The following is a 19,632-nucleotide window of genomic DNA, read 5'->3' on the forward strand; positions in this document are numbered from 1 at the left end:
TGCACGAGCAGAAAGTGTTGTTTTGAGATTGCTGCTGGTGGTGCTGGCTTGTCCTGCGACGTACAGTCTTTGGTGGTTTGTTGCTGCTACTCTTCTCGCTGTTTTGCTCGAAATCACTGCTGGGGCTTTATTTTTACACACACGGTGGTGGTGCTTCTTCTTCAAGAAGCGCAATACTGCTGCTCCGATTGCGGAAAAGAATTGCACTTTTTCTTGATTTTTCTTTCATCTCTTCTTGACTCAACACAATGCCTGCGAAGAAAAAAGCCCTTCTTAAAGTAATCATTCTCGGAGACAGCGGGTGCGTATGTTCACCTTAACTCAGGAGGTTTGTTGTCTGCAGGCAGTGCGGGCCTGCGACTGCTGTTGGTGCTGTTAATGCTGCTACCCTCTTTTTCAGTTTGTACTAACCCTACCGTTGTCACTGCAGCTGCTTCTGCTGTGCTGCTCTTCACCCTGCTTTTTTTAGTGCTGCTGCTGTGAATCCTTCCGCATGCATGTCTCCCCTCTGTGCTGCTGCTCCGGGGCCGTTTCTGCACGTGATCTCTGGCTGCTGCCACTGCATGGCCTTTTTTGTGGAAAATTCTGCTGCATTGACTTCGTCTCTGGCGTTATAAGTGGTGTTGTTGTCATTGCAGTGGTGGAGCTGCTGGCTTTACTACTGCGCTTTTTATGAGTAATTTTAAAGTTTTTGTTTTCATCAAATAAAGCCGCTATTGGAGTTTTGTCAGCTGTGCGCGTCTTCTGTTGCAGATGCTGTCGTTGGTGATGCGCTGTTATGTTGCTGAAACTTCCACTTGAGGCTGAGGCGGCGGCCCTGCTGCTCCTGCTGCCCGGTTTCAATCGTCTTTAGGTATTTTTCAAAAATTGTTTGTGTTGCTGATCATTTCTTACGACTCGTTCATTACTACTACGACCACTGCAGTGTTTCCTACTCTCTTCACTGCTCAAAGAACTTTCTGCCTTGTCCCTTCGCTTGCTCTGCTGCCAAATTTCTTCGTCTACTTCTTCATGCTCGTCTTCGTGCTTCTTGCTCTGCCTCTGTCTAGATATCATTAGAATGAAGAACTCTTCAGATAACAAATTCTCTGATAGTAAGCTTTGCTGTAAAAACGGCGTTTTCTGTTTAGCTATATACACACACATCTCACGCATATTCTTACTGGCTAGCGCTGTCTCTCTCGTTGTCCTGCTGTCCCTCATCTGCTATCGTTTGTCTACATTTATTGATTCGTCTCACCCGAATTAATGTATACATGCACCACATATTCATATATATATATATGTTCATGTATACTTTATATGTTTGAAGTGTACTTAGGCGTATATATATCAATATTTCAAGTGAAGTAATGTGTGTCTCTCCAAGTATTCAAATTCAGTGTTTGTGTCTATATACACATATAGAAAAATTTGTGGTTTTACACTGTGAAGTGATATGTTGTTTTTAGGGTGGGGAAGACTTCTTTGATGAATCAGTACGTCAACAAAAAGTTTTCTAACCAATACAAAGCAACTAGTACGTCTTCTTTTGTTCAGCAGCGGCAGCTGAAAAACTTTTCCAGCACATGCAGTGACAACGTCAAGAATTCCAGCAGGAACAAATGCAGCAACAACAGAAGTAGCAGCAGCTCTCCACTCAACAGATGTTTTTGGCTATACGTATATGCATACATATGTTTTCACATACAAACAAGTATATATATATATATATATATATATATATATATATATATATATATATATATATATATATATGATGCTAGACACATCTCTTTGAGCGCAGTCGATGTAACACTTGTGAGTTGCAGCAGATGCAGCGGCACAAACAGAGATTGAGCTGTTGCAGCAGAAAGGTATATATATATATATATATATATATATATATATATATATATTCATGTATACTTTATATGTTTGAAGTGTACAAAGGCGAATATATATCAATATTTCAAGTCAAGAAATGCTAAGGTACTTGCTTTTGAGACAGAAGCAGCTGCTTCAGCGTGTGAAAAAAGTCCTCGAAATTATGTTAAATACACCAGCAATAGCAGCAGCAAAAGGAGAGAAGTGAAATGTAAGCCTGTAATACACACTGACAGCACGTTCGTTCAACTGAAGCACTAGCGTCGTAGTAGCAGCTGAACCGCAGGCACAACCTGTATAACATATATATATATATACATATATGTAGTAGCATGGGTAGGAGACTGGTATGCGGAAACAGCAGAAAGATGATAGCCGTATCAGCACAATAGTCGTGAGTACTGTGCAGTAACAGGTTCAAGCTTTGAAGAAGAAATAGGGGTATTTTGTGTATAACAGGAGCAGCAATAGACGCTTGCCCCATGATAGCAGTGCAGCTTGTTTAAGAAGGCAGCAGCTGTTTATCGAATTCAGGCGATTGGTTGTGCAATTGATTTGAAACTCACGTTTCTTCACGTATATGTGTAATCGTGGAAACGCACACACATCTCTCACTATATATATGGATGCACATACCTATGTCCAAAACAAGAACGTATGTATCCGAGCTTTTTGTGGTAGTTTTCTTGGTGTAGATGCTGCTACTACTGCTGCTGCTGCTGCTTCTTTGCCGAAGCGGTTGCTGCATAGAGAAGATGAGTTGAGCCACCACACCTCACTTGCATGCGCGCAGAGAAGCTGTGCTTGCATAGACTGTGCTATGCTATTGCCTCAGTGTATATTATATATCCTCAGCTTTGCTAGAGAAGCTCGATACGTGCTGCTGCTGGTGTGGTAGTTCTGCTACTGTGGTGCATGCGGTTTGGGCTCAGTGCGCGACTGCTGGTGCTGTGTGTGTGTGTGTATTTGTGTGTATGGCTGCTATTTCAGTTGGCGCTGATTTCTTAACGAAGGAGGTTTTGCTTGATGACAAAGAAGTTACTGTTCAAATTTGGGATACTGCTGGTATTTTTCGAATATTGGAGCAACACCAGTTGCAGCAGTAGCTGAAACGTAGCGGCAGTAATGCGCGATCACTACACGACGACTAGAAGAAAAGTTGACTGCATAATAAATAAGAGTCGATTAGCCGATACAATTGCAGCAGCTTCGGTTTGAGAAATGATAAAATTGAAAGCGGCAGCAGGTGGCTCAGCACACCACCTATCATCACCAGCTTTCCCAACAATACATTAACAGATACATATATATATATATATATATATATATATATGAGTGATGTATCATGATTTATAGTAGTATGTTCACTCGTATATGGACGTCTAGTGTAGAAGACTCCAGAAGTAACTTTTTTTGATGCCAGTCCGTCTGCCTATATACAGGTATACAAGAGATATACATATCGTCGGGCTTGTAAAGAATTCTTTACGTGCTCTGCACTACCATTATGCATGTCTATACTCATGCCGTACACAATGTATAAGGATGCATATATATATATATATATATATATATATATATATATATACGTATATATGTTGATCTGTATGTAGGAAATGTTGATTTTTGATTACTAGCGTTGTTCACGCGATCGATTTCATTTCTCTAGTGGATTCGTCACAGCGATTATTACCAATATCTTGCGTACGGAAGTTCACGCTTATGTGTAGAGTCCAAATATCTACAAGTGTCAGTAAAAGGGATTGATATATTGCATGGTGTATTTGCCAGATCATTTTCATGTGTATGTACATATGTGTCTTTCTGTGTACAGTAACGCAGATATATATATCTATTTGTGCACGCGCGTGTCAAACATACACTAGTTTGCATTGTTTTGAAACATAGAGTCATATGAATAGATAGGCAAGTGCACAAAAACTCCTTGAGTCTCTTTCTTCAGGGCACATGTATGTAATACACACAATTAGGCAGATGCATACGTGTATGTCTACGTCTTTTCTACAGGGCAAATATATATATATATATATATATATATATATATATATATATATATATATATATAGGCAGATGCAATTATTTGTTCTTGACTCTTTTTTTCAGGGCAAGAAAGATTTCAAAGTTTAGGCGTGGCCTTCTATCGCGGCGCGGATTGCTGCGTGCTAGTCTTTGATGTTACAAGTCCAAAGTCTTTTGAAAGTCTTCAATCATGGAAAGAAGAGTTTCTTATACAGGCAAGCACTATTTTTCCGTTGCATGGCTACAAAACTTTTCATAAGCTAGAGGAAGGCCATACATATGTATATAATGGGTGATAAGATTGAAATATATTAGTCCTAGTGATAATAGAATGGAAAGCTCTTCCACACATTTGGAGGAAACAGTTCACTTCTGCTTTTGAGAGTCTGTGTGTAGTGGATGAAACTACGTCAGAAACTGTTCCAGTAATAGTTTTTCGACGACTTTCATTTGTGTGTTTTTATACATATAAGTTTGAGTCAATGCATACGAACATATCGGGAATATAAGAGAGTTCTGAACATGTATCTTCAAGCTTTCTCCAAACAGACTTCGGTGTGTATATATATAATGGTATATATTTGTGTGTTCGATAGACCACTACTGCCAATGTCTTTGCCAGTTTGCAACATTATAATGGAGATTTACTTTATCACATCTAGTCATTTGTATGCATATATATATATATATATATATATATATATATATACATGTATACAAGAATCCATCTACTATGCAGACACCCATATATATATATATATATATGGGTCGGAAATTTATCTGTTGGCTAGCTTTTTTGCATTCATTCGAATGAAAGATGCTCACCGCCAGCAAGTTTGAAAAAGCCTTTTTTTCTTTATGTGCTTTCACTTTTGTTGCTGCAGTCTTCTCCGCCTGATCCCGAGTCCTTTCCCTTTGTCGTCGTTGGCAATAAAGTCGATGAGCGTAAGTATCACAAGCGCTATATAAGTTCCAGCTTACATAGATATGTATATATATATATATATGAACTACAGCTATAATTGAATTTGTGGATATGAACATATACATATGCATGTGAATATAAAGATGTGCATGTCAGCTAGATATGTGCAAGGTTCCCTATTTCGTTCAGGCCCATTTTTGACGTCGTGTACATTGCATCGACATACACAGTAGGCACCAGACCGCATGTATTATATTACACAACTACTCCAATATATATATATATATATATATATATATATATATATATATATATACATATCTGTAGACTCATGCAGATTCACGCTGGAGACAGAGAGTGCCTTAGAAACCAATATCAACAAATCATAGTAAGCGTGAAAGAATTTTTCACGTCTCTCTGACTCTCTTCAAATATGTGGCATTCTGTCTACATATACATATATATATATATATATATATCATTCCTTCATAATAATTGCACAGGTTTTTACGATTCTTGATTATTTGTGAAACTATATTTGTCTATATCCATATATGATGTATATACACTTCTCGATTATATGAGTTCCACACAAGTCTATATATATACATATGTAGAATACATACGTGACAAATAATTATACGTCTACGCTACGCTTAAATGAATTTACACATGTACGTTTTTTTGTAATTTCCCCCTAAGATACGTGATTAGCTTACGTACACTTCAGTATATATATATATATATATTTTATATTGTCTAAAAGCTTGCCTGATTACTCTGATTAAAGCTTTTATTACTATTGCAGCTGTTTACATGAGAGAAAAGTTGCATGCTTTTGCCTAAAGGATCCAACAATGCATATATATATATATGTTAGTTCAATATTTAGAGAGCGATTGATATAGTTATTAGTGTTGCAGTGCGCTGGAGAGAAACGCGTGTTTAACAGCAGAGTTACTATGTATAAAATATGCACATGTACCCTTCTTTCTATACCCAGATAAACGTATATATACACGGGTCCAGATACATAGATAGAGTGAGCGACTGACCCAGTTCTAGTGCGGTTTTATCTTGTTTCTGTTTTTTCTCAAGAGAATAGAAGCATATTGTAGTGGTGGAAGCTGTACCTTCATCTCACGTATAAGTCTTATTCATATCGATATACATTTTTCTATCTACTTATCTGCATCTTTGCACATATATATATGTTCTGTTGCTTTGTTTGGCTGCTATTGTTTGTTTGGGAGAGAAAAGACATTCTATGTAAGCTCTATTTGTGCTTGCATATACAAACTCACGCATTGACGTCTCGATATGTTAGAAGATGACTGCGATTGGTGATTCTGTTGCTTCAATTGCTGCTGGTTTTTGTTTTCAGGAGAGAAGAGGCGTGTTTCAGCAGCCAAAGCTGAGGCCTTTTGTAGGCAGAAAGGAGGCAGTGAAATGCCATATTTCGAAACAAGCGCTAAAACTGCAGCAAACGTCCACTTAGCTTTCGAGGAAATTGCCAAGAGAGCTATGCTGCAAGAAAAAAAGCAGGAACAAGTGTAAGTCCAAAATTTTCCTAGTCTCAATAATATATAAATTATATATGTATAGTTTTATAGATCTTTCACTTTCCCTCCTCTAAGTTATACAGTTGTGTACCGGTGTATTGCTGCACGTGGAACTGCTAAGATATACCTTTTTTCATATCACATGTATAGAGCTATTTGTAACTCTATATAAAGTACTCTATGCTTTTGTATGTGTGTATGTAATATGTATATATATATGTAATACTTTAGCAGCTACCTACGGTTTTGAGTCGTATCTGCGAATGCCGATTCAGCCATTGGAGCAGTAGTACGAAAAGCAAGCTATTTCCATATGCTACGTATATTATTTGTACTTGTATATACACACTGAAATGTGTAAGTGTAGACATATACATATATATATATATCTATATATATATATAGATATAGATATATAGATATTGCAATGATTTGTAGATTTATAAGCAGCAGCAGTGATACCACGAAAATATGTGGACTAGTCACAAAACATGAGCAGTAGCAGCATGAACAGCAGAAGATAGTCAGCCCTGCTTTTTTTGCTGCTGCGTTCAAACTTGTAAATCTACATATATATACATATATATATATATATATATATTCTCAGGTGGAGCAGCAGCAGCAGTATCAATGTCCGATGCAATAGACGCAACAACTTTCGGGGACTTTTTGGTTGTGAAGTAAAATTGACTGTTTTATTCAAAGCAGACACAATAGCTGCGTATGATGTGGACTACTATGTGGAAGCAGCAGCAATATTATTGTAAAAACAGGACTTCACCATTTTTGACTTCGCTATAGATCGAGCTGAACTAATAGCCGCAGGTAGCTGTTGTAGAAAAGGGATGGCAGCACAAGCAGAGTAGACGGTATATACACAGCAGCAGCCCACTAATATACAATTTACATTTAAATATTTATATTTGGATGGAGTTTGAAAAGGATCAGGAGAGTGTCGAACGGTAGCACGTATATGTAGCAGCAGCCAGCACGTGTTTTTTTGCCTATAGTGGCAGCCGTAAGAGCAGCGATCACCACAAGACACCAATTTTTCTTTTTTAAAGTATCTGTGTCATTTTTGTATGGAGGAGCAACTGAAATAGCACTACACAGTATATTGTAGCTCAAACAACAGCAACCGTGCTTTTCACTTTCTAGCAGCAATTCTTGGTAGCGGACCACGACGTGCGCTGTTCTTGCGAAAGCTGCTGCAAGTGGTTGATTACTGCAAGAATATTCTGAATGCATCTACTGAGACTGGTGCATGTGCAGTCGTAGTCACTTTTGCATTGAATCGTGTTGTGCTGAGGCTGCTGGGTCTTCGTTTAAAGCGCGTGCATGTGTTAAATCGCGTTTCTGCGTTGTTTTTTGCTTTACTCTGGTTTCTTTTTTAACAGCTACATGCCGGAGACGTTAACGCTAACGACTCCTGAAAGTTCTGCTCGCTCTTCAGGTTATGAACATGGCTTTACAAGCTGCTGCTGATCGTCACCATAACTCAAGATTCTGCCACGACGTGTATATATATGCCACAAGCATAGTTATAGTCACTGCCACAGTTTCAGCCACAACAGCAGCAATACACGTGGTAGCAGCAGTAACAGCCACAGTAACAGTAATAGTGGCAGCAGCACACACAAAAGGAACATATTTATATGGGTGAGAATTAAACACCGCAACAGGTAAAGAAAAAGTTATATAGACGACAACAGACGCATGTAGCCGATGGAGGAGCGCCAGAAAGTATATATATATAATCGGGAAGCGCGTGTGGAAGAAACACTAGCGAAAGCCGCATCGCAGTGATGACAGTAGTAGCGGGCGCTATAAGAGTTGCATCATATTATTTACCAAAGAGAGCAAAATAACAAGAAAACTAGCAGTAGTTTTATCGCTTCAAAAAAAACGAGGCGTGGTTTAAGTGGGGGTTGTGTTGACGGCAGTGCAGTGCTACCACTGCGGTAAACTCTGCAATGCACGCGGCTGCGAATGCTGCTGCAGATAAATTCAGCTTCAGCTGATGTTCACCAACGGCTAAATATTTCACTTGCTGCTATCTTGTTGCAGAAGAAATTCTGCTGTTTGTTTTCCTGAGCAACCTGCTGCAACTGCTCCCTAACTAAACCTACAAAGAAATATATACATATATGTATATAATATATATACGTGCTGCTCGATAATAGTCCTGCAGGGAAATGCTGTAGCTACTACGTTGTTGATTTTACAAAAGTAAGACCTAGTTGCAATTGCTGCTTCTTCTGCATAAGGCAAGCCTCGGCCAGATACGGTTGCAGCGCAGCAGCAAATGCTGTTACTACAAGAACAGCAACAGCTGCTGCGGCAGCAGAGGTAGAAGTAACTTCACTTGAAACAACAGCTCCACCTATTAGTGTAATAGCAGCAGCAGTTCAGTGAATAGTAGTTGGACCACCTGTAGCAGCAACACGAAGTGCTTGCTGCAGCTGTCAGTGAAGCAGCTGCTGCTGCATCTCAGGCAAGAGCTCGATACGTCCCTTCGAGAAATCAAAACAGCCGCTACTTCCTCAAAGCGAACAGCAATCCATTTCAAATACGGTGTTTTATGTTGCGATAGTTTTTTTCTGATAAACTGAACGCCTTTGATATTCTGTGATCGTGCTCCTATGTAAGTCTCGACTGCCAGTGCTGCAGGTTCCGCAGCAGAGCGGCCTCAATGACTGCAGCATCAAGTTAAAACCTTAATAAAAGCAGCAGCAACTGTAGCACATTGGCGGTTTCCGCAGCAACCGCAGATGGAGCACTAGTGGCAGTCGCATATATATGTAGAGGTTTGGCTGCAGTATGCAGTCACATTTGTACGGCAGCATCTGCTGTAGTAGCTATGGCAGCTGCTGTAGCGACAGCAAAGGTAGTATTCGCTGCAGCAGCCACTACGTCACTGGGGGCAGCTGCGAAAACACTGAAAACATTTGCGTGTGTGCTGTAGCACTGATTTATGCTTTCAGTTGTTTGTTGAAGTTCAGTCAACCAGACGCAGGAGGGAAAATGACATCATGACAATGACGCGTTTATACACATTTGCATATTGCCTGGACACGTACTGTTCTATCCACTCGAAATGCTTTATTGCATGTGTATACGGATACTAAATTTGTACATACTGAGACATTTCGACACATATATATCATATATATATATATATATATATATATATATATATATATATATATATATTGTCTTTGTTTTTTTTAGTGCGGGTGGGCTTCTTCCCTGTTGATTATAGAATAGTGCGTTAGTTGCTGCTTATACAAGAACAAGTACTACTGCTGCTGAGGGTGTTGTATCAGCGCCTGTTTGTCTGCATGCAGTGTATTAGGAACTGAATGTATAATGATACAAATAACTTGTATACATACGCTTGGGCGGAAAAACAATTTTCGCACATCCCGAGTATATTATAGTGCATGTTGTTTGTCACGCTGTTAGTGTCGTACCGTGTACCAACACACAGTGTAGCAAAAAGTGTGTATATTAGCACGATCACATTTCCCTTATGACTGCGGCAGTCCGTCAAAAAGGAAGTGAATTATCGTACAATGAAGTGGATATAAATGAGTTCTTCACTATAATACACGCATGCGTACAACAATATATTATAAACTAGTACAACTCTGCGAGTGTATATATATATATATATATGTATACGTCAATATATATAGAGCCTTATATTCGTCTCAGTGTGGAAAACTGTTTGGCGTCGTAGCGCGTCTATACCTCTCTATTCATACTCATATATATTGATTTTAAGATCATAATTTTATAAAAATTTGCCCAACAATGATGCCCATCAAATATATATATATATATATATATATATATGTCTTTATTATTGAAATATTAAGGAGGTAATGGTAGCTGGTTTTCTGCACTCTCTTAGTTGCTGCTATCATAGCAAAATATTGCTGCTGTTGCTGCTGCTACTGTTTTGAGCTAGACTTTACAATGTCAGTACATCGCTAGTGTACCACCACCATGCGTACTGATATAAGTATAAATATATATATATATATATATATTTATTTATTCATACTAATAAATATGGATGAAAAGGGAAGCTCCAGATTTGCTTGGCAGCAAGCCGTCAAAGAGTCTCTTTGTGATAGAATCATTCATTTTTTTGAATGAAAAAAAGAGAGTATTATTGAAGAGAGTGATAATGCCCTCTTCAGGACTTATGGTTGCGCGGATCCATATTTCACGCTAGTATTTAATAATATTTGATCAGGATATGAATACAGGTTCGCATGTTAGTACGTAACTTGCAGTATGACAAGTGCGTCTATATATGTACACATGGTCTAACCCCGCTAATGTATGTGTTCACACATACATATATCTATATATATATATATATATATATATATGGAACGCGCATGTGGACGACCACTACCAAAGACGCGTCCGTCCATGTAAGGCCATATGGTGTAATATACGTTTTTTTTACTTGCATTTCGTAGAACCGAAGACTCAATTGCTGGTAAACTTTTGTACTTACTGAATAGACTCTTTCGTTGACTGTTTCACTTGTAATATATTTATGAATCTCATGTATATTGATTTCGAAAGTCGTATGTTTATGCAATATAAGTATATATATATATATATATATATATATATATATATATATATATATATATATAGTTACGTATATGTGTAGCTGACCAGCAAAGCAATATAAGTGCGTCTCGCACGCTTAAATATCTGGTGCGGGAGTGGAGTGACTTACGCTTGACTACGCTGTGGCATTATCGAGTTTATACAAAGAAAGACGGAAAAGCTCTTTGGGTCAGAGTTATACATTAATCATATGCGCACGTGTGTACGTGCAAATATAAGTACTTAGAATTTATATATATTATATATATATAAAATTTTGATCAAACGTTTGCACATGATTTGCAGTTTTGTTATATTTGTTTGGCAATGGAGCTTAGAATGAGTGCGTAAATTCAAGTCAAATGACAAACTCAAGATGCCAGACATTGCCTGCATCAGCAACTGCGTCATATTCTACATCTGAATATGTCTCTGGTATAGGAGATAAAATAGAATAACCTACATGTATATGTAAAATTTTTTCGCTGCGCTATACAACATCTGCAATAAATCTCTCTATCTGGAGTTATATATATATATATTACACATAAATATCAATAAGGATATACTTCAGTCAAAGATGATGTTAGTAAACGCTGCTTTTTTCCAGCGGCAATGTCGAATATTTAGACTCAAGACCGCATGTATATATACATATATATATATATATATATATATATATATATATATATATATATAAGAGTTGCGCCTCGGCTCCGTCGTCCGCTGCTGTGGCATGGCTCCATACCTGGAATTGCGTGTATATATATATATATGTATATATTGAGTAAAAATAATCATGAATGAGGAGGCATCTAGGCACACGTATATACGTGAAAAGAACGCAACTGTCTCTGGCACTCACTACTATGCAGACTCATGCTATGGTGGATAAGAGTAGAACTTCAAATTACCCAAGCGAAATGAATGTTTTGATCGGAATTAATCGATATGCGTATACATCATGTGATATAGGGACCAGCCTCCCTCTATTTATAAGATATATATATATATATATATATATATTATTTGGACATATCCGGTTGGGAAGATCACTTGATATGGGTGTCCAATTTATTGTTAAAGTCGTCATGCTGTGCTTGCAGAGAGATTATATTTTAATGACACAAATAACACTCTCATTGAGCTGCAGATTTTATCCAGCAACGATTTGCTTCTATACATACAATGTACGTAAATATATATATACGGAAATATGATCTGGTACGTGGTGCATTGGAGGCGAACCCCCCGTAAATTCTTACCAAGAGAGCATTTCATATAAGAATAATAATAACCAAATATGCTCGAGTCTAGACTGCGCCTGTCGTCGTATGTAAGCATGAAAGCTGACTATATCTCACTTCGAGAAATGCGAAGGTGGTAAACAATATATAAACTGATTGCTTCGCTACTTTAGTTCCAAGTGTCATAAGCGGGTATGATTTTGTCCAGACTGTTTGATGACAGCATTAAATGATCTACGTACGTTTGTACAATTATACTGTCTGTCATGTCATATCTCAATTTGTACAAATATATATATATATATATATATATATATATATATATATATATATATATGTATATAAGATCATCATATACATATGTTGATCTGATTTTATAACCACTGCACACATTTGTAGAATCCCATAGGAGTACAAGTGTGTTTGCTTTGACAAATATATTATTACATCTGATTTGTTCGCCCAATAAAACAAAATTCCATTGGCAGATATTTTAGTGAAAATATATAAAACAATATATTATTATATATATATATATATATATATATATATATATATATATGCAGATATATATTTTATACATGGTCACCCGTAAAATATGAGTAGACACACAGAAAAAGAGTATCACGAGTCAGCAAACACTGCGTACAAAGATGAATGCGTGAATTCTTTTATATCACATTTACATATCTAGAAAGATTTAAGTCTATGGCTAGATGTGCAGCCCCTATAGAGCACACATGTGAACGTGATCAGAGGCCCATCACATAATTACAAAAACGATTCCGTTTGTGTGAAAAAGTCACGCTTCAGGTGATGGCGTGATTTTCTCCAAACCAATACCGCAGCTTTTGCTCTCGCTGCTGCTTTTGTTACTACAATTCGCACAGTTGATGTTTTTACTACTCGCACTGCTGCTGTCTAAACTACTTGCACTGCTGCTGTTTCCAGTCGTACGACCTGCACAACTGCTGCTGCTGCTCTCTCCACGCCCACCCAACAACAACAGCCAAAAGGCCAAAGCGGCTGCGCTTCTTCAAGCTCTTCTTCTTCTACCTTCTGCTCTTGCTTTAGCTTTAACTGCTGCTGCTGTGGAAGTTGTTGCGTTTCAATGGCAAGGGCGTGCGCAGCTGCTGCGCGCATTGAACGAGCTAGCAACAAGCAACTGCAGCAGCCACACACTACGACCCAGAACTTCACAAATGCTACAGACTTGGGCTCGAAGAACAGCCTTTCAACGGCTGCTGCGGTCCATTCTTTCCCTAAACTACTCAACGACTGCTCTCCTGTGAGAACTAGAAGCCACTCAAAACAGAAACAGCAGCACAACCCAAAAATCACCAGCGGAATTGCGCTCTGCTTGGCTGAACTGTGAACGCCAGCTGCGAATCTCTTTACCTGTCAAATCGCCTCTTCTCAGCTGAGCTGGTGAACAAAGCAGCAGCTGCATCCTGTTTGTTTTCACTATCTATCCAAGCACCACATGCACCTGAGCTGATGAAAAAGCTCATCCCATCTTTCTACATATCTCCTCCTCACTCTGTCTGCCTATCGGTGTTTATACACACGAAGAGATACAGCGAGAACAGCAGTGCTGTGACCATGCATGCACACGTGGTGCAGTAGCAGGAAACGCAGCAGTCGTAGAGGCACAGGTAATTGTTTCCAGCTATTCTTCTTCGTAGTGCTGTCGTTTCTGTTTTGCTGTGCGTTCTTGAGGCTGCTGCTTCTGTTTGCCGCTAGTTGCTATTGCTTATCGTTTATCTTTATTCACTCTCATACCGCCAAATCTACCTGCAGTCTTTTCTCCTATTTGGCAATGTGGCTCCTGCGTTGCTGCTCCTCGTCGCCTATACATTATATATATATTTATTTATTTATTGTCATAACAGCAGCAATATCGTAACAGCATATATTTGTTTATGTGTTGCTGTAATATTGTTGCTGCTATGACTATATGCTCTTGCTGTTCGTGCTGCTGGTGCAACTGCGGCGGTAAAGCCGCTACTGCGGCTGTTCTTAACGCTGCTGTTCTCGCAGTTCTTTTTGTCTTGTGGCTGCTCTTCATACTGTTGCTGTTTGTGATGGTTTGATTGCTGCCGGTGCTTACCTGATTCTAGATCTCGAAGTTCCGAGCCAATGGACGAGTAAAAAACGGAGTACGGAAATGCACTGCTAATTGTTGCTAATGCAAACTCCCTAAATCACAGAGAACATAAGCATATATATATATATATATATATATATATATATATATATATATATATATAAATCAAATTAGTTGACCACCGACGATTGATATACAGATGTAGAAATCATATATATGTACATTTATGTAGCTGGTTGAATATATTTGTGACTGACTGATTCAATATTTTATTTCACCCAAGATCATACTATTCCGTCATTTCAAACTTTACACAGTAGATTTTACCGACGTATACATAATATATATTCATACCAGATATATAAGAGTTCTAAGATGATGTAGGAAATAAATCCTATTCTGTGCTTCTGATGTTTGTTCGAAAAAGCATGATAGTACATATCATAAACTGCATGTATATCCTGTATACATATGCGAAACCTACAGAACGATTTGTGGCAGTTTATACACGCTTCCACTGCATATAAAGTATATATATATGTATACCTACAAATTGTACATACAGAAGCCTACACATAAGTGTATATACATATACTCACATATATATATATACATATATATATATATATATATATATATATATATGTATATATATACTTGAACTTGTGAAAAATGCCGAAGTTCATGATCTTGAATCTCTAGAGAATGTAAGCTTACAGATGCATTCAAAATGCATACAGTTATACATGTATATACTCATATAGATACACACATGTAGATGTGTGAGTTGCAGACCACTGTTGAATACGCTGAAATATTTCAAGTGTTTCAAAAACCGATGCAAATGTTGGGTTAGAGCAGAAAATCTAGATACAAAGACTGTTAGGCTGGAGATGACTTCTCATAGAGGTAGCAATCTTTCTGATGAAGGTTCCAGCAGCAGACGCAGCAGGCATCGTGAGGAGAGGCTGAGCGTGTATGTGATGGTAACGAGTTTGAATACGTTGACTTTTATCTAACTGGGATATGCAATATCTTTGTACAAAGGTACGTATCATTTTGGACCCATAAATACATGCGGAAACGCAATAGCTTCTCCGCATATAAGAAAGCGATCAAGTGTTTGCACTGAGCAAGTGAAATCCGTGTGCTGTGAAATACGGTACAGAACTGGTTGGAGAGTTTGGTGTGCTGACGATGCTTTTCCTACGCAAAAGGGAAAAGCTGCTAGACCGCTATAAAACTAAAGCCAGAACTCCCCAACTTATTCCAATTCCGTTCTTTCTTCTTCACTCCTTCCTTTTCTTCCTTTTTCCCCTTCTCTTTTCTCTTCAGTCTCTTCTTTTACTCCCTTCTTCCCCCAAAGAGTCTACGCAAGCTGTTATGGCTGCTGCTATTATCATGATGCTTCGAATGTTATAACTGCAACGACTGCTGTTATGGCGAGTTCTGCTGTAATTACTGCTACTACTTCTGTCATTCCGACACCTACTCCAGCTGTTATTACAATCATCACTGCTGCTGATGTGGTTACTACTACTGCTATGATTGCTAGTATTGCTATTCTAATGGCTGCTGTTATGATCGCTACTACTGCTGATATGATTGCTACAAATGGTCTTATAGCTGCTACTACTGCAGTTATTACTGCTTTTACTGCTATTTTTATTTATGGCTACAATTTATGCTGTTATGGCTAGTCTTGCTGTGAATATGGCCACTTACTGCTGACATTATGGCTACTCCTGCTATTATATAGGCTGCCATTGCTGTAATGATGGCTGTGACTGCAATTACGATAGAATGTAGTGCTGTTATTACTGCTACTACTGCCGTTACTAAGGTTACAACTTCTTCTACTATGGCAACTACTGCTGTTATCATGGCTACGAGCACTGTTGTTTTCGTCACTAGTATCACTGCTATTTCGGCTATTCCAGTTGTTGCCATGGCTTCTGCTGATGTTGTTACGGCTACAACTACTGCTGTTATCGCTAGTACTGCTGTTGCAATGGCTGATACTGCTGTGATGATGGTTGTTACTGCTGTTATGTCGTCTGCTACAGCTGTTATCACTTTTAGTACTGCTTTTTAAGTGGTTACTACTACGGCTACTATGGCTACCATTTTGTAGTCACGGTGGCGACTATTGCTGCTATGGTGACTGCTACTGCTGTTAATTTTTATTATTACTGCTACCACTGCAGTTAATGCTGCCATTACTGCTGTTATCCCTGCTTCAAGTGCTATTACTATGGCTACTGCTCCTGCTAATACGGCCTACTATTGCGGTGACAGATATGGCCACTATAGCTATTCTTATGGCTCCCACTGCTGTTACAATGGGTGCTAGTGCTGATATGGTGACTGCTACTGCTGTTCTTACTGCTACTACTGCTGTTCGTACTACTGCTCTTACTGCTATCGCTACGACTACTACTGCTGTTTACAAGGCTACTTCTGCTGCTATTATGGGTAGTACCGCTGTTGTTATGTTCCAGCTGTTATTGTGGCCATTACGGTAGTTACTATGGCCATTACGGTTGTTACTATGGCCATTACGGTTGTTACTATGGCCATTACGGTTGTTAATATATGGCCATTATAGTTGTTGATATGGCCATTACGGTTGTTAATATATGGCCATTACAGTTGTTGATATGGCCATTACGGTTGTTACTATGGCCATTAGGGTTGTTAATATGGCAATACGGTTGTTGATATGGCCATTACGGTTGTTAATATGGCCATTACGGCGGTTATTCGAGCCATTACGGCGGTTATTAGGGCCATTACGGCGATTATTAGGCCATTAGGGCGATTATTAGGGCCACTAGTGTTGTATTAAGGCCATAGTGCTGTCACTATGACGGCTGCTAGAATGCTTTGATGTTTGCTCACCATGAAGTAGCAGCAGTGACGCCTAGAAAATAGTTGTTGAGAGTGTAGGGCATAAGAAAACGACAGCAAACCAACATTTTATAGCCTTTTCTACGTACTGCACAAAATCACACCGCAAGCACCAGCTCAACAACAAACCAGCAGTACTAGAAGGTCTAGTAGTAGCAGTAGTAGTAGGAGTAATAGTGGAAGTGATAATACTAGTAGTTGTAGTAGTGATAGTAGGAAAAAAGTAAGCGTGGTAGTAGTAGAAGACTAATAATATGAATAGTATTATTATTTCGGTAGTAATATATATAATAATACAGTAAAGGGAGTAGAAGTGTGACTCGGGTTAGCAGTAGTAGAGATAGGCGATTTGGGGGTATCAATGAGAATTACTGTGATAGCAATAGATTCGTAGGGGTGGAAGTAAGAGTAATAAGAGGAGTGAAGGGACTCGAGACAGCAGTATGAGTAATTTTATATAGTCTTAATAGGACTTGTAGTCTATTAGGAGCATTAGTAGGAGTGACAGAATGAGAACTCGCAGTGACGATAGCAAGGTTAGGAGTAGAAGTAGTAGTTAGAGTTATAAGTGGAGTAGTAAGAGCAGGATGGAGAGTGTAGTAGTAGTAGTAGTGTGGTAACAGTAACAGAGTAACAGTAGTAGTAGTAGGAGGAGAAGCAGTAGTAGTTGTATCAATAGAAGTAACGAATGAGTTGTAGGGTTGGCAATAGTATAAAAAAAGCGAGCAGCTGATAGAGAGCAACAGAAAAAAGAGGAAAGCAGCTGCAGTAGCAGGAGAAAAATTGCAGAGATACATGCAGCATCTCCACCAGCAGAGAAAAAACCAGCACCCACAAGACACGAAATTGAATGTTTTGGCGGGCATTGATGTTGAAGCGATAACAGATAAAGCAACAACAGTTCCAATATACACACACACAGCCGCAGTAGAAGAAGCTACAACTGAGAGTGGATGGATTAGCTACCTACAGACGGTAGCACTAAGGCAACAACAGCAGCTCCAAGTAGAAAGAAGCAGTTGCAGCCACAGATGAGAAAACAGCGCAGCAATTATCTTTAAGAAGCAGCAATAGAGGAGGGAACAGAAAGAACAGAGTTGTTAGCAGCAGCAATTGATTAATAGCACTACGACCAACAAGAACGACAGCAGCAGATGAGCAGGAACAACAAGAACTGCAGAACTGCATGCGCAGCAATAGAAAGCGAGCAGCACTTGCTGCTAAAATTCGAGCAGAGCGAGGAGGCGAAGCAAAACACCAAAAAAATCGAAACAGCACCGACAACGATACAGCAGCATAGCAGACTCAGACAGCAGAGCAGCTATATTTTCACAGTGGCAGCCGCCCCTCTATATCGTTACTGAAGAGCAGAAAATGAGTAGCAACATCAAAGGAAAACAGCAACCTACGTGGCCGCTGCTCCTGAATAGCAGCATATCAGCACCAGTAAGGCATGTAAAAAATTATCAGAAAGCAGCTCAAGAGCTCTACGCAGCAGCCAATAGATCTCTTTACCTATAATAACTCTATCTATAGATCGACAAGTTATATGTCAATACATCAATACATATATTTAGATATAGATACAACAAAACACCAGAAAGAAAGAGCAGAGGAACTTAGGATGATCTGCGCAACAGCTGCAATAACAAACACTCGCTATATTGATAACAGTCGAGCCAGCATCAGAAACTTCAGCACTAATCTGGCAGTGAAAAGCTCTCAGAGCAAAGAAGTCAAACCATAGGCAAGAAACACAATATTGTAGACATTGAGCAGCAGTCGTCGTGTATATACACAAAAGCGATATTTCAAACAAGAGAACACAGCAATCTCATCACAGCACAAAAGTAGAAACAAAGAAGAGCAGCGCCACGACTCTAGAGATATCTAAAACATCATCTGGATAATAGACGTACCGCTAATGAACAATATGCATATATATATATATATATATACTTTTATATGCGTAGAATTGTATACTCGAGATAACGTGCAAAAAGTCGTGTATGTATGTATGTATGCATATCAATACGTTCAAGTGCGCACCGTATGATCGTTGAGACCAACGTCGACAACGCTGCAAGAGGGCCATAGATATATAGCCTCAGATGCAGTCTACATATACATAGATAAAATTGACCATATACACTTTATGTATATATAATTGAACTGAATGTCTTGTACCAGTTGGAAAACCAATGGGAATCAATGTCAATATACGTACATATATGTGTATGATACATAAATATATTTTTATACATATTCAAGAACGAGTGAAAGAGATGTACACAGACCAGAAGAGTTTGCTATTATATGGTGAAAGACCATGCATAGGTA

At 38.7% G+C, this 19,632-nt stretch overlaps 1 protein-coding gene across 1 annotated transcript; it reads left to right on the plus strand.

Moving 5' to 3' along the window:
* Positions 1 to 248: 248 nt before the first annotated feature.
* Positions 249 to 7,878, plus strand: LOC309334369 (uncharacterized protein; the record flags this gene model as incomplete). Its single annotated transcript, XM_081882355.1, has 7 exons — positions 249 to 301; positions 1,452 to 1,519; positions 2,857 to 2,931; positions 3,991 to 4,121; positions 4,791 to 4,851; positions 6,216 to 6,384; positions 7,791 to 7,878. 7 exons carry the CDS (start codon positions 249 to 251, stop codon positions 7,876 to 7,878), a joined length of 645 nt encoding a protein of 214 aa, XP_081738481.1.
* Between the last annotated feature and the right edge of the window lie 11,754 nt (positions 7,879 to 19,632).

Source organism: Podarcis erhardii (assembly GCF_964252035.2).
Source record: "Podarcis erhardii genome assembly, contig: HAP1_SCAFFOLD_240, whole genome shotgun sequence".
Lineage (NCBI taxonomy): Eukaryota > Metazoa > Chordata > Lepidosauria > Squamata > Lacertidae > Podarcis > Podarcis erhardii.